Raw genomic sequence first — 14,269 nt, 5'->3', positions numbered from 1 at the left:
TGGTAAATAAGGGGTGAGAATGGGAACTCAACTGTTCTGAGTGAAGACTCTTGTGCTGGATGTAACCCTGGGGACTCCATTCTAGCCTGCAGCTGTCATTCATGGTACATGGTATCTTTGCGAGAACGAAGGATAAGTCCTCAAATGAGACTTTTTTGTATTGAGGCGCGACACACAGTACAGCATGCCATGCATTGTACTTGTCCTTTTATGTGTTGTGTTTTGTTTGTTTGTTTGTTGTCTGCCTTTCTCACTGAAACTCAAGGCAAATTACACAGTGTAAGTCAACATGATCAACGGCTAAAACATCAAGTAAACAATAAAATTGGTTAAGGATTGCAGACATTTAAAAGCAAGCATAAATCTGAATATAGAGATGAAACATTTCTGAAACAAAACATAAGTAATTTGACATGACATGTTAAACGATGTGGAAACTCCCAGTACAAGCATACCTACACCAACAAACAATATCCAGAAGTATAGTTTACAGTCCCTGTCCCTCTACCGAAGCATCTCTCTGAGCCATTACAGTACACCCTTTTTATCTGAGTAGAAAGCCCTTCTGAATAATTCAGTTTTGTGTAGTTTGTAGAAAGCCAAGAGAGTGAGAACTTGCCTGAACTTTTCAGGCAGGCCATTCCATAAGATGGGGGCCACCTCAGAGAATTCACATGTACAGGCAGTAGGTGATTTTGCCCATTTGGGAGGTGATATCTGCAGAAGGCCCTTATGCCACTTATGAGATTAAAATACAAGTACAACTATGTGTAGTGTGTGTATATTGTGCTAGGTTGCTGTCTTAGTGTGCAAAATAGCTTTAAATCAGCCCTGTAGTCCCTCTGTTTAGGAACCAGAACCCCCAGTGCCAGCTTTTACAAAATTTCTATTACTTTTTACGTGAAAACTTGATGTGTAGTACAGTAAGATCGCTGTGGTGGGAGATGCCTTTTCTTATTTACAGTTATTTATTCTACCCTCCATTCCTCTCAGGCTCTTCTGATACAATCTGTGATCTTCTGGGGGCCAAAGGCAAAGACATTTTATACATAGGAGATCACATCTTTGGAGATATCTTGAAGTCCAAGAAACGTCAGGGTTGGAGGACCTTCCTAGTGATTCCAGAACTTGCACAGGAGCTACATGTCTGGACAGACAAAAGCTGTAAGTAATGAGTTTCTCAACCCCAGCCTCTCACTTTAATGGTTGTAGCTTAAATTGGTGAAGGCTATCTGGGAAAAACCTGCTTGTTTTCCTAGTGATTATTTATATGTACTGAGATGAAAAAAGAGTCTTTTGATAGATCCAAGCTGGCAGACCTACTATAGATTATAGTACATTTTTCTTTTCTGCATTGAGCTGAGGTTGTATTTTTGGGTCAATTAATTCATTTTGCCAGTGGTGTTACAGCTGAATTTGTTATTCAGGCTATTTGCACTGGTATATATAGAGCTACAAAACTCGGCAGAGAGCCAGGAATGAAAGCTGTAATCTTAGAGTCTATGAAAAATTTCCCAATCCAAAAGCCCTCCTACCTGCCTACCCCCCACCCCCCATAAAAGGCTGGCTTTTGTTTTTCCACCATGGAATAGAAATAGTTTTTTTTGTCTTATGATTGCTGCCAACACTCATAAAATAGCAATGAAAGTCTATATCTGCAGATCTGAGTTGTCAAATCAGTTTTATGAGGTTTACTATGCAGAATGCACAATTTTTTCATAAACCAACAGAAGACTCCTTAGGGATATGCAACTGTCTCTTGTTTGTTGGAGAGTAGTATTTGCTATAGTTGATTTCCACTGTAATGGTGTCCTTTTACTATTTTCACCCACCAAATGCAATTCAGCCCTTTTTGAAGAACTTCAGAGTCTAGACATCTTCTTAGCAGAACTATACAAGTAAGTATTTGAATGCTTTCCCCAGAATGTAACCCAGTGATCCAGCTAGTGACTGGATTCTCTTCATCTTATTGTACCCTGTCGAAGGGAAATAGGGTGGGAGGAGAGAACCACATCTTTGGGTCTAACCTAGTGATGGCTCATACAATTAGCCTTTCTAAACAGGCGTTTCCTCTCTCAAACTAAGCTGAGATTTGTCTTCAGTATGCTCAACAGTAATTAATTGTTTCTCTTTCAATTAGACATTTGGATAGTAGCAGCAATGAACGCCCAGACATCAGTTCCATCCAGAGACGTATTAAGGTACTGATGGACAGAATGTTTTTTGACTAAAATATCTTAGTTCCCTTTTTACCCCTTCCCAGGTATCCTTTTCTAGAACTTCAGCAAAACTACTTCTGAAGTAAAGTATCCTGCAGCAGTATGATGGTAAAGTGTTAATATTCTGTTGCGTTTTACTATACAGGAGGGGAAACTCAAGTGTATGAAATTATTTTTGCAGTTACTGCTAAAATAAACTGGATTCTTCTGACACCTTAAAGACTAACAAAATGGTATTCTGTAATAAGTTTAGTGTCGATTAGAGCACCCTCATGTGTCATGAGTGTTTATCCTCACTATACTAAAAGGTTGCTTTCCCTGGGGGATCTCTAGTGATAGCATTTCAGATCCTTCTAGCTAGTACAAAATCCCAGTGGAAGCTGTCACTTATAGCTTAATTGTTCCATCGTTTTCCCAGGCTGCAGCCACAGCTGTTGTTAGAAGGTAACTGCAATTGCAAAGACTACATTCTTTCAGTTGCATTTGGAGCAGAAATTAGTTCCTGTAATGATTTCAAGTAAATGTGTGCATGTATCTTTAAATACTTGGTGAGATAGGTGGAGAGTGGGGGTGAAAGAGAGGGATGAGTGAGCAATATGATTGGTTGATGACAGAGTGTGGGCGGAGTGAATCCAGTTTAGACTGTGAGCACAGAGAGAAAATATTCAGTCAGAAGAAAGCAGGCTAGCTGTGTGCTGCCTGAGTATATTGAAATATTTATGAGAGAAATATAACCTGTGTGGAACCTGAACTGAGCATGTTTGTGAAAGGACACTCAGTCAGGGAAAGAGAGGCCAGCTGTGTGCTGCCTGAGCAGGTTTCATATTTCTGTGAATGAGAGTCAGAGAAAGAGAGGCTGGCTGTGTGCTGCCTGAGGAGTTTAAGCATTTCTGTGAGAGAAATATTGAGTTAGAGAAAGAGGCTAACTGTGTGTGAAGCCTTAGAAGAGATCTGTGTGAATGAGTTTATAGGAAGTAACTTTAAGAACCAAGAACTACGTTTATGAACTAAATAACTACGCTTCTTGACTAAATAAAAGTTTGTTTTGTTTTGTTATATCCCAGAGTAGCTGTCATTGCTTTATCCCATTCCTGTCCTCAGGGCCACATAGAACCACGAAGGAGCCTGACGCTTAGGAACGTTACCGAAGGGAAACTTAAATAAAATATATTGGAATATAATATTCCTGGTGGCAGCAAACTACCCAGAGGGTGTTAAGGGAAAGATTAAAAGCAAAATCGACCCTAGAGAAAGTAAGGGTCATAACAGTTCCCCTCCAAGGTTTGCCTGATCTTGCCGTGCTGATCCTATCTTCTGTAACCTAAAAGTGCTTTATATGGGGCTGCCCTTGAAAACTATTTGGAAGTTCATTTTTTACAAAATGAGGCTGCTTCCCATTGAAATCAGAAGGCCATGCCCACCATTCTGACAGTTGTACACTGGCTCTCATGCAGTCCCTAATTCAGAATATATACACCACCATTGACAAAATGAAGTAAACTTTACCTTGTTGCTCCTGCCCACAGGATAGCCTAACTTGAGGCTAGGATCCTAGATGGCTAGTAGACTTGTATTGCCAGGAGCAACCTGAATTGCTCCATCTGGCCTAGCTGCTCCTGTTTCTCAGCAGGTCTTGTTGATAGAGTTGCTCCTCAGTGGGGGAAGCCCTTGCAGAAAAGAGAGTCCTATGCGAACGTATTAGAGTACATATTCACTCAAGGAATTGCTGGATCTAACTTGCTCTCTGATTGTAGAAAGTGACACATGATATGGATATGTGCTATGGAATGATGGGAAGCCTGTTCCGGAGTGGCTCACGACAGACACTGTTTGCCAGTCAGGTGATGCGCTACGCAGACCTTTATGCAGCGTCTTTTATCAACCTCCTATATTACCCCTTCAGTTATCTCTTCAGAGCTGCCCATGTGCTGGTAAGTCTAAAATTCATGGAGCTGTACTCTAGATTGATAGTAATCCCATTCAGAAATTGTATGTACTTGATATGCTGAACCCTAACCAAGCCATCCCTGTAGAGTCATGGACCAGACTGGCCATTTATAGATACGTTAGAAGTATTCAGAGAAGCTTGAATTAAAGGACATTACACAACCATAACAGGTAAATATTATAATGGGATAGGCAACATTAGAGAGGGAGAGGTGCTCAGTACAACCTTTAAAGTCTTTAGAGACTTCAAGCTTCTTCCTGTACAGGCCTGCTTGCTATCTGAAAGGAAATGGTGTATTTCAGTGGGAGGCTAGCCTCCATGGATTGAGGTCTTTTGACACCAGAAAGCATATCTAGAATACTTTGTCTTGTTTTAACTAATTGTTTTTATGAGTATTGGGTGATTGAGGGCTGGGTATTTATTGGTTTGGGTTCTTATTACTTTATGGTGGTTATGCTTTTTAATATACAGTTTTCTGAGCTGCTTCATATGTTGAAACATCATGTGCGTTTTTCAAATAATAATGTGGCAATTGACACCTCTCATATTAGGAAGCTCCTGAGGGGAGAGACACATCCTTCCACTGCCTCACCTTTCCCACCCACCCCCGTTTTGTCAGCTCTTTCTCTCCCTATCTGTATGAGCCCTGCCCTCCATTCCCTTGCTCCAGCTGATTTACCTGCCTGCTACGCTGGTTGTTCCTGTTTTCCCACTTCCTTGCCCATCCACTCATTCTTCTCCCTCTGCTTTATATCCTTGTTGGTGTGGCAAAGTGTGAGGAGGAACAGGCATTGTGGAGGGAGCAAACGGCAGCTGGCTCTAGCTTTCTACTTGCTCCTAGTGTCCATCACTATTACATTATTGCACGGAATCGTCCTGCAATTTTTTTTTCTTGTACAGCTATCACTTGGACTATGTGGAGCCTCCCTATTGTTTTAAACATGTCTTATGGTTTGCAAACTCTGGGTTTCCCCATATTACAGGAACTTCTAGCCTTTTGTGGTCCCTTTGTGTGGATTTTTAAAATCTATGTTGTGAAGCACATTTGGCATCTGATTGGTGTATGCAGAACCAGGAAGCAGTAAACACAGCGATTTCTAAACCCTGAGGAATATTAATTATTTTTTCTGGTGGAAAGCACGGATTTGGAGGAGGGGTTAAATCTTAATTTTAGAGAACTGGCTGCAAAATACAGCTGACCTGCTCCTGCCCTTCCCTCTTAACCAGTTTAGTGTCCCAGCATCACTTTTGTCCTTCTTAAATTATTTCCATGGTATGCCAAAACCCACTAGCAGTTACAATATGTTTTCTTTTTTTAGGATTGTGTGGATAGTGTGGTTCATTAGACTTACCACTGTCCCACAGGCTGTAACAAGGCTAACATCAGTGCCACTCACTGTGACATGATTTGGATTTGTTTTCTATACACTGGCAGTGATGGGCCATTTTATCCTGCATGAAAAGCTCCAGCTCATAATCTGTTAGTAGTTGAGTCTTCCTTTCCTTGATTTTTGAGTTTTGTTATTCCAGGCCATATTGAGAGGTTTAGGATGAAGAAACTTTTTTTGGATATTTGCTTAACAGAAATTGTAAATATCACCCATGATTGTTGGCATCTGCACATGTCAAAGCCACCACCTCTGTTTACTGATCAAGAGATACTTAACCTTGTCTCCCTCTGCAGATGCCACATGAGTCAACTGTGGAGCATACTCATGTGGATATCAATGAGACAGAATCACCAATGGCCACACGCAACCGCACTTCAGTGGATTTCAAAGATTCTGATAAACGGCACCAGTTGACCCGATCTGTTAGTGAAATCAAGCCTCCTAATCTCTTCCCTCAAGCTCCCCAAGAAATCACACATTGCCATGATGAGGATGATGATGAAGAAGAAGAGGAGGAGGAGGAGGAAGAATAGAGAAGAAATGTGGACAACTTGACATACAGCATGGCTGTAGCAGTGATTGACAGGAACAGACTCCCACTTCAGAAACCTGGGATTAGGGTTGGGGGTGATAACAAAATTCACACTAATCAGCAGATGTATTCCAAATGTCAAAAAAATTGTACTGGACAAGGTAGGACCAGTCACAGGTGCCTAACTCCATTACTTCACCTGTAGAATATGGGAGCGGGGCATGCTTGTGTGTTCTGCCTCTTCCATTGCTGCATTTTGTTAAAACTGCTTCTCAAGGGATGGTTTGCAGTTATTGTAGCTAGGGTGTTACAGGCCCTGCAGCACCCCCAGTGGTCCAGTGTCAGTGCATCATAAGACCTGGTACCTTTTGATTCTCAGTTTTAGGACAAAGATGTATCCTAATACCAGATGTGTGGGAATTACAGTGATTCCAGGGCTTAATCTACCCCTGACAAGCACAACTTGGTTTTTGAAATGGTTTGTTCTCTATCCTCATTATAGTGGATTTCTGCTTCTGGTCCTTTTCTGTAATTGATGGTTTTAAAAGGCTATCATGCTACATATTTTTTTATTATTAGATAGCTAGTTTGCCTGCTGAGATTCTGAAGCTTATGTTATCTCCATCTCTGGCATGTGATGCATGTCTTCTAGGACTTTCTAAAATGGTCCTTATGCCATGTGCTTGTATTTTGGCCTGAGTCCCTCCCCACTGGCAAGAGACACCTAAACACCAGTATATCCTAAAGTGATAAAAAACCGAAACCATTTATGGAGGGGAAAGAATTGTCTATACCACCTCTCCTGGCCTTACTGTTGTAATGCTGTGGACTTTAAAGAATATCCTGTAAGCTTCTCAGTGCAGCTGGCAGTCACTAATCTCTCATGTGGGGTCCTACTAAATGAAAATGCAGGGTCCAGAAGCCTGGACAAAGAGGAAGCAGAGGCCTTCTCCTGGATGTCCATGCTACAGCTGCTCTTTACCTCCATTCCAAGAATGAGAGTAATTGAAGGCCTACAGCATTTGTCTTCTTGTTTATACCTGAGTCTCAGAGTCTGGCATGTCATCCTGTCCATGAGTTCTGTCTGTTAAGTTGAAAAGCACGTTTCTTCTGGGTTACCCTGTACTGCAAAGAGAGCCTGCTTCTGTCTTCGTGCAAACAGGCAACATATACTGTTTCCTGGGGTGCAGCACATCCCTTATCATACTGTGCCATTCAGGTATAGGAGATAGAAAAAGAAGCCCTATTTTAAGGTATTTGATCTTTGTTTTCAATCAGCTAATTGTAATTTTCTTCCATTATTAAAGTACATTGAACTGCAGAATGGCAGGACAATCTGGTGCTGTTGTAAATCTGCAGATTAATAAATTATGGGGTTTCATAATGAACTGCAATGATGTGTCACTAGAAGATGCTGAAAAGAACATTCAACACTGTTTTGTAGTGCATTGCTAATGAGCGATATATGCAAAGGAGAGAGGCTGTAATAATGAGATAAATTACTCATAATTATTCTGAAGACAATGGTGAAAGAACCCTGCTCTTTCATGAAATGTAAAGGTACTATGGTTATTTTTCAATCCCATAATCAGTTGTGCAACAATTACTGATTGCTAGTTAGATGCAGGGTTTGAGCCAGAGAGGTAGTTAAGGCTGAAGTGGTAAAAAGCATGAAGAGCTATAATGCCACAGTTTAGGAAAGTTGCAGTTCATCACCTACAGCATACAAGCTGAGAACATGTTCTCAGGTTTCTAGAAACCTGGTCCCACTAGTGCCATGCCATCCCCTACTAATACCTGCTGGAGGCTGGCAGAACTAGGAATAAGCTGATGATCTTCTCTCCATTAAACATAGCCAATGTTTGCCAGCAGTTCACTCCTCTGTACTCATCCTGTCCAAGTTTGGAATCGTGGAGCTTACTCTTTGTTGCTATGCTAAATAAATACATGCAGATTGAAGTGAAGATTGATAGGTGAGCATTATCAAGGTATTTGCTGATACAGCTTGAGAAGAATTATAATCACCTTAGTTTTCTTCTTTGGCTGTCAGAGTAATAACGGTCTTTTATCAGCAGCCATCTGTTTCTTCATACTCAGAACTATTGCTGGGATAAACAGTTCCACATAAGGGCTGCAGGAGAAATAGAATCATCTTGGTTTTCAGGGGATGGATGTTAAGCTGGTCTAGACGATTCTTGAGGTTAGGCAAGAGCTGCTGGAACATCAGTTTCTTGAGTCTGAAAAATGGGAATTTGGATGATGATCATTTGTAAGAGAACTATTCCTTTTTTGAGCAGGCTGAGATGTGCAGCTGAAAGAGGAAAAATGTTCATGGGCAGATCTTCCATAGTTAGTAGGTCTGTCCTGGAATAGTTCTTGTGTGGGGTTGGTTGCTTGACTAAACAAATTGGGGGTGGGGGTGGGGGTGCTAGTGGTGTCATGATGTCTTATAAAGCAGTAGCTTTCACAATGTTGTGGACACCATGGCCAAGGGAACAAGTCACTTGTGACAGTTTGCTTATTTACCATAATCTGTTGTGGTACACCCAGTACACACAGCCAATACACAATTCTGACTCTAATAATATGTCTTTTTCTTAATAAAGTTGTAAACCAGATTTAAACAAGGGGATAGGAAATAATAGGATTAATTGGAGGTGGAACTGAAGTGGGCATTTGAAAATTGATGTGTTCTAGTCATCACTTTTTGTATGTAGTATCTGCAAGCTCACATGTACCCTATCTGTTTTGAAGTCAGCCAGAGAATAATGTTCTTTCAAGGAATGCTTACTTAAGTTTCCTGAGTTTTTAAAGATGAGAGAGTATCTTTTTGACAAGTATGCAGTTACCGTCTTATATATCTTTGTGCCTTCTGTGCAGGCACACATTGGGGACTAGCCAGTTTGTAGTGGTTAAGAGCATGGGACTCCAATCTGGAGAACCAGGTTTGATTCCCCACTCCTCCACTTGAAGCCAGCTGGGTGACCTTGGGCTAGTCACAGCTCTTTGGAGCTCTCTCAGCCCCACCCACCTCATAGGGTGATTGTTGGGGGATAATAATAACATTTGTAAACTGTTCAAAGTGGGTGTTAAGTCGTCCTGAAGGGCGGTATATAAATCGAATGTTATTATTACTATACACACAGTTGTTGTTGACAGCCTGCAGATTAAGTAGCACATCATCTCTAATTCAATCCTTGTAGAGTGTGAATGCTGTAAACTGTTAGCTTACGAGAGGCAGAATTCTCCTGCTGCAATTTTCCTTTAAGATGCTAATCAACAGGTCATTATGATCCTTTTACCATCCCTTTTGAAGGGAGCATGAAACGCTTTTTAACCCATCCTGTTCCTTTAATCTGGGCCAGTGTTTTAGATTGCCTTATCCCACACTAGGACTTTGTGTGTGTTTTAAAAAGTAGTGGTTGTTACTGTGACTTTGCACAGAGACTAAATTCTTCAGTCCAGATGGAAAACACTCCTTGCTGTCGAATCCTGTAAATGCATTTGTCTATACTCATTGGTGATTTACTCTACGAGAGAAAGTAAAAATTCAGTGGTCTGCTGCCACTCACAGGTTTCCTACAATTCTTTTTTGTATCTATGTTGCTTTGTGGGCTCAGATTCAAAGTCTTCTCTACCTCTCCTCTCAGAGGAGCTTGCCTGTCTTCCCATTAATTAAACCAGTCAATTCAACACTCCCCCAAGATAGAAAAATGGATGTTATTTTGAGCGTTTCTTACTTGTTACGGGGGACAGGTGAAAAAGCCCATTTCAGGTCCAGGTGATCTATTTTTGTGTATTGTGGTCTTTATAGTTTTGCTTGGTTGCCTTATTCATACATCTTGTTTCTATCCTTCCTGGAGAGAGTCCCTCTGCTGTTGGGGATGCAAACTGCAAATGGCAGAATTCCAATGCTCCCTTTTTCTATGGGGTTAGGCCTTGGCTGCTTATGAAATGTGACATCTTGACAGAATTTGGACTTTGGTTTAAGTTTTCACACTTCAAGTGATAACCCAGATTTGTTTTCTTATTTCCTAAATAGAACATATGTACACCATTCTTGTGGTCTTAGCACCATGTTTTTCCCATGGCACTCTTTTGATGCTGTGCCTCTGGAAATTAGTGCCATCTCAGGGGCCGCTCCTGCAGCATGGGGGCTTTGCCAAGACGGTGTGTCTCCAGGTGGTTCCTGGTCTTCTGCAAAATGAGTTTGTCATACTCCAATTGCCTTCACCTAGAGCACTAGACGTACCTTACTTTTCTTTGTCTTTTGTTTTAGAGCAAATGCTCCACATCCTGCAATGCATTGCAAGTATATTTTCCTCAACTAACTCGCGCCAACTTCTAGATTGGAGGCAAAGACTATTTGGCCTTGCCATACACTGTTACAGACCATGCCCTGCCCTTTTTTTAAAAATCCTTGGCTGCCAGGGACCTTCTGTCATTGAAGAATACCCTTCTAATTTACTGGCAAGGTAATCTGTTTGTATATCGTCGTCGTCTGTCCCCCCCCCCACTGGTCTTGCTGTGCAGATTGCTCTGTGAGCAGCAAGTTCATTTACAGTGCATACTGTCCATCCTTTCTTTGCCCTATCGGGCCTGCTTCACTGTAGTCATCATTTTGGTGCAGATCTGCTATGTTTTCACTCCCGCTGATGACGTCAGCAATTTTTGGTCAGCTCCTTTTCCTGCACTATAGCAGTAGTCTCAAGGTTTTTCTGAGTGGCAATTGCCACTCCTTGACTACCATATCTTGCACTTCTAAGTGTATAAGAGTCTCTGCTGATGCCATGACAGGACATGGACCCTGCTTCTTGTGCTGCTGCTGCTGTTCTGGCCTTTGGTTGGGACTCACTCTAAACATTCCTCTTCCTTACTGGATAACCAAAGATATTCCAAGAAGGGATTTAACCTCTTGTTAATTTTTTACATCACCCTGATGCTTCTTGTGCAGCACTTCCACTTGTGGAATGAAGACATTGCGGGTTCTAATCTATGTCTCCCCATTCATAAAGTTTCCCAACATTAATGTGTCCAGTGCCTTGGTTCCCGAGCAGGGGCTGGTTTTCAGTCCTCATATCTCACAATGCTGTCATTTTATTAGTTATTCAGGCTGGCAGTATCTTCAAACAACCCTTCCTTTGTGGATTGGTAGAGGCTATCACATTCTGTCTTGAGTGCATGACTGTTCGATGCTCTTTATGTAGTGTGGCTGTCTCCCCAGCAGTCCTCCGTAGTCTCTTACTTTGAGAGCTTCACACCTACCTCCTTCTGTTAGTGAGCTTGCTACTCTTCCAATGTGGGACTACACAGAAGCCATGAAGATGAAAACAGGGTTGCGCTTACCTGTTAACTGTTGTGCAAGCACACATCCCTCCCTCCTGCCCCACTGTGAACTCTCTGGAACCTTAGTTTCTGGGAGCTGTCTGGCAGTGGCATGGAGCGAACTAAGGGAATAGTGCCCCTCTAGGACATGATATTTTTGGTGAGAAAGCGTTCTGAGTTTTCTAGAAAGCTCTGGAAATCTTTTCCATGGCTAGTTCTGTTCTTGAATTCAGAATATTACTTAAAGAGCACTGGTAAGCTTTTAAAAAAACTTTTGATCAGTGTTGCATTTATATATTGAATTTCTGGAAGGGCAATGTCTATCTAAATTGTTTACACTAGCTAAAAACATTCTCCAGAATTTATTTAAACCACCAGCAAGAACCATTTAAAGCTGAACAAGGAGTCTAAATTTCTCTTGCCCACTTACTAGTGGGAAAGCAGCAACTTTTAGCCCCTGCATTGTTTCCTGTACTCTTTGGCACCTACTTCACCACAGAGACAGACTGACTTTTCATTTGGGTACTATTTAATTCTTATATTGGGTGATATCCAAGCCAACTGTTCCTTTTCCACCTAGCATGTTAGGGACACGGGTATAGGCATAAATAATAATGGTAGGTATGACTATTAGAATAGATCTCCCTTGGTCTGTACATCGTTGGGGTGAACTGGGGACTCTCTTAGTAAGCTCTGTTCCTGAAAGCACTCCCTCCTATTTGACTGAGTGTCCATGTAATACAATGAACAGGCAGACGGTTTTATGGGTATTGAGAGGAGAAAAGGAAATGTTAATGAACAATGACAACACTAGCATCCCATGACAAGAAACAGCAGATACGGAACAGGTTAAAAATTAAGTATGTGTTACATGTGTGTCCCCATCCTTCCTGTCAATCCACAATACTACCAATAAAGGGCAGAATCTAAACAAATCATAGTACAATCTCACCCCCCACACACCGCTATGAAAGTCCAACATGGTAGTACAACTAGCAGCCAACCCCAATTCTTATAAACAGGGGGTGCGATTTCCTGTCTTGTGCTTTCTGGTCATTCTGCTAAAGTTAAAGGTTGTTCTTCTTTTGAAAAGTTTAGCTTAAATACTGTCAGAGAAAGAAATTCGTAAAACATTGTAATAGCAAGAGTTGAGTCCTGTGACACCTTCAAGACTAATAGGATTTTCAGGGTATAAGCTTTTGAGAGTCAAATTGTCAGATAACTGACTCTTGAAAACTTACACCCTGAAAATGTGGGTCTTGAAGGTGACATTGGACTTGAACCTTGCTTTCTACTGCAGACCAAGATGGCTACTCACCTGAGACTAAAACATTGTAGTATTCTTTATAAATAATTCCTCTTTCAAAAGAAAGCCCCCCACATGCAAAATTGTTATTAGCTGAAGTTCCATTTTGGGGAGGGGGGTGTAAAAGATTACCTTTTTTAAAAGTTTATGAGCTTCCAACTTAGAGTCTGAAAGCAAATGGCTTTGTTTATGTAAGCAGAGGTGGTCACAAGCAAGAGAAAAATTTTATTGTTCAAGAGGTCAAAGACAAACAGTTGCCTCATATGGATTCTGACTTTACATTGTAAGATTGTGTGCATGTGTGCGTGCTGAGCTGACAATGGATGCTGAAAAAGTGAAAGACAGATCAAGAGGAATACAAGGAATGGAGAATCACAATAAACAGTGAAAGCTCACAGCAATATAGAGTTTGTGTTGGCATTTGAGAGCAGATCTTTCTTTTTACTTTGCCAGAAAGAAGAAAAAGTTAAACTGCTATCATTGAAGATATAAATGAGAACAAATGGAGTTAGAAGATCTGGTACTTGGGGAGAACTGAGAGGGGTTGAAGAGCAGGGCAAGGCGATTAGATCAAATATAGAACATGTTAAAAAGCAGATTGTATTTGTTGCATTTGGTTCTCCATCCACGCAAGCAACTCAAGAGTAACATTCAAAAATGTGTACCTTTTGGTTTCTAGTACTACCTTTTACTCAAAGTACAAGAAGTGAAAAGTGTAGCTGCTTTTTGCAAAAACACAGGCAATTTGACAGATCCTCCCTCCTTTTCTACAGCCCCATGCGGATGGAGGTCAAATCCTGAGATGGCTCTGTGGACATGGCACAGAAACTGTTTCAGGGCCACAAAGCTGTTCTGAAAATTAAAAGGGCAAAGCACAACTTTTGTCATAGTGAGCAATATGGAGGAAGGGGTAGGATGCAGGTATAAAATATCAATATTCACAACAGTTATGCAGAACCCAACATCAGCTATACTATCAAGGCAGTTGGGAGGGCACAAAGACAGTATTTGGGTATTACCTTGCTCTATTATCTTATAGTTTGACTATATCCTACTTTGCTGTATTTCTGAAGAATATTAATGTGCTGTTTTCCCTTTAAAGTCAGTAATTGCCAGTAAGTTGTACTTAAGTTTACACCAGGGTTTTGTCAGATAACAAGAACAGCAATTCTAACTGTGGTCCTGTCTTGACTCCATTTCTCCTAAAATACCACCCTCTAGTGACTCACAAGGTAGGGTAAGTCTGTTCCTCAATGTATTTCTAAGATTCTCACGTCGTCTGTTCTGAAGACAAGTTTTGCCTGTTAATTGCAGCTGAAGTTTACCAGTTGCGTGCCAAAGTTCCCTCCCCCACTACGGTTTTTGAAATTTGTCCTTCCACATTCATTCATTTTTTTACTGAAGTATTGTAAGGCTCCTATTAGTGTTTGGAAAACCAATAGATCAGTACAGCAACAGGCCACAGGAAAGGATGATGCCAGGAACAACTACTGGAAGACGTGAAAGCTACACACACACCCCTCTGCTCCTGAGATCTTTTAGACCAGG

At 41.2% G+C, this 14,269-nt stretch overlaps 1 protein-coding gene across 2 annotated transcripts in view; it reads left to right on the top strand.

Moving 5' to 3' along the window:
* Nucleotides 1–7,478, top strand: part of NT5C2 (5'-nucleotidase, cytosolic II) — a 127,997-nt gene extending 120,519 nt beyond the window's left edge. For both annotated transcript variants that reach the window (XM_054984275.1, XM_054984276.1), the window contains exons 14-18: nucleotides 994–1,164; nucleotides 1,847–1,898; nucleotides 2,141–2,201; nucleotides 3,974–4,150; nucleotides 5,852–7,478. In XM_054984275.1, coding sequence (XP_054840250.1) covers nucleotides 994–1,164; nucleotides 1,847–1,898; nucleotides 2,141–2,201; nucleotides 3,974–4,150; nucleotides 5,852–6,091 — 701 coding nt within the window. In that variant the 3' untranslated portion in view covers nucleotides 6,092–7,478. The remainder of the gene's footprint in view (nucleotides 1–993; nucleotides 1,165–1,846; nucleotides 1,899–2,140; nucleotides 2,202–3,973; nucleotides 4,151–5,851) is intronic.
* The last annotated feature ends 6,791 nt before the right edge of the window (nucleotides 7,479–14,269 follow it).

The sequence above is a fragment of the Eublepharis macularius genome, chromosome 6 (genome assembly GCF_028583425.1).
Source record: "Eublepharis macularius isolate TG4126 chromosome 6, MPM_Emac_v1.0, whole genome shotgun sequence".
Taxonomy (NCBI): Eukaryota; Metazoa; Chordata; class Lepidosauria; order Squamata; family Eublepharidae; genus Eublepharis; species Eublepharis macularius.
This window is presented reverse-complemented; position numbering and strand designations above follow the sequence as displayed.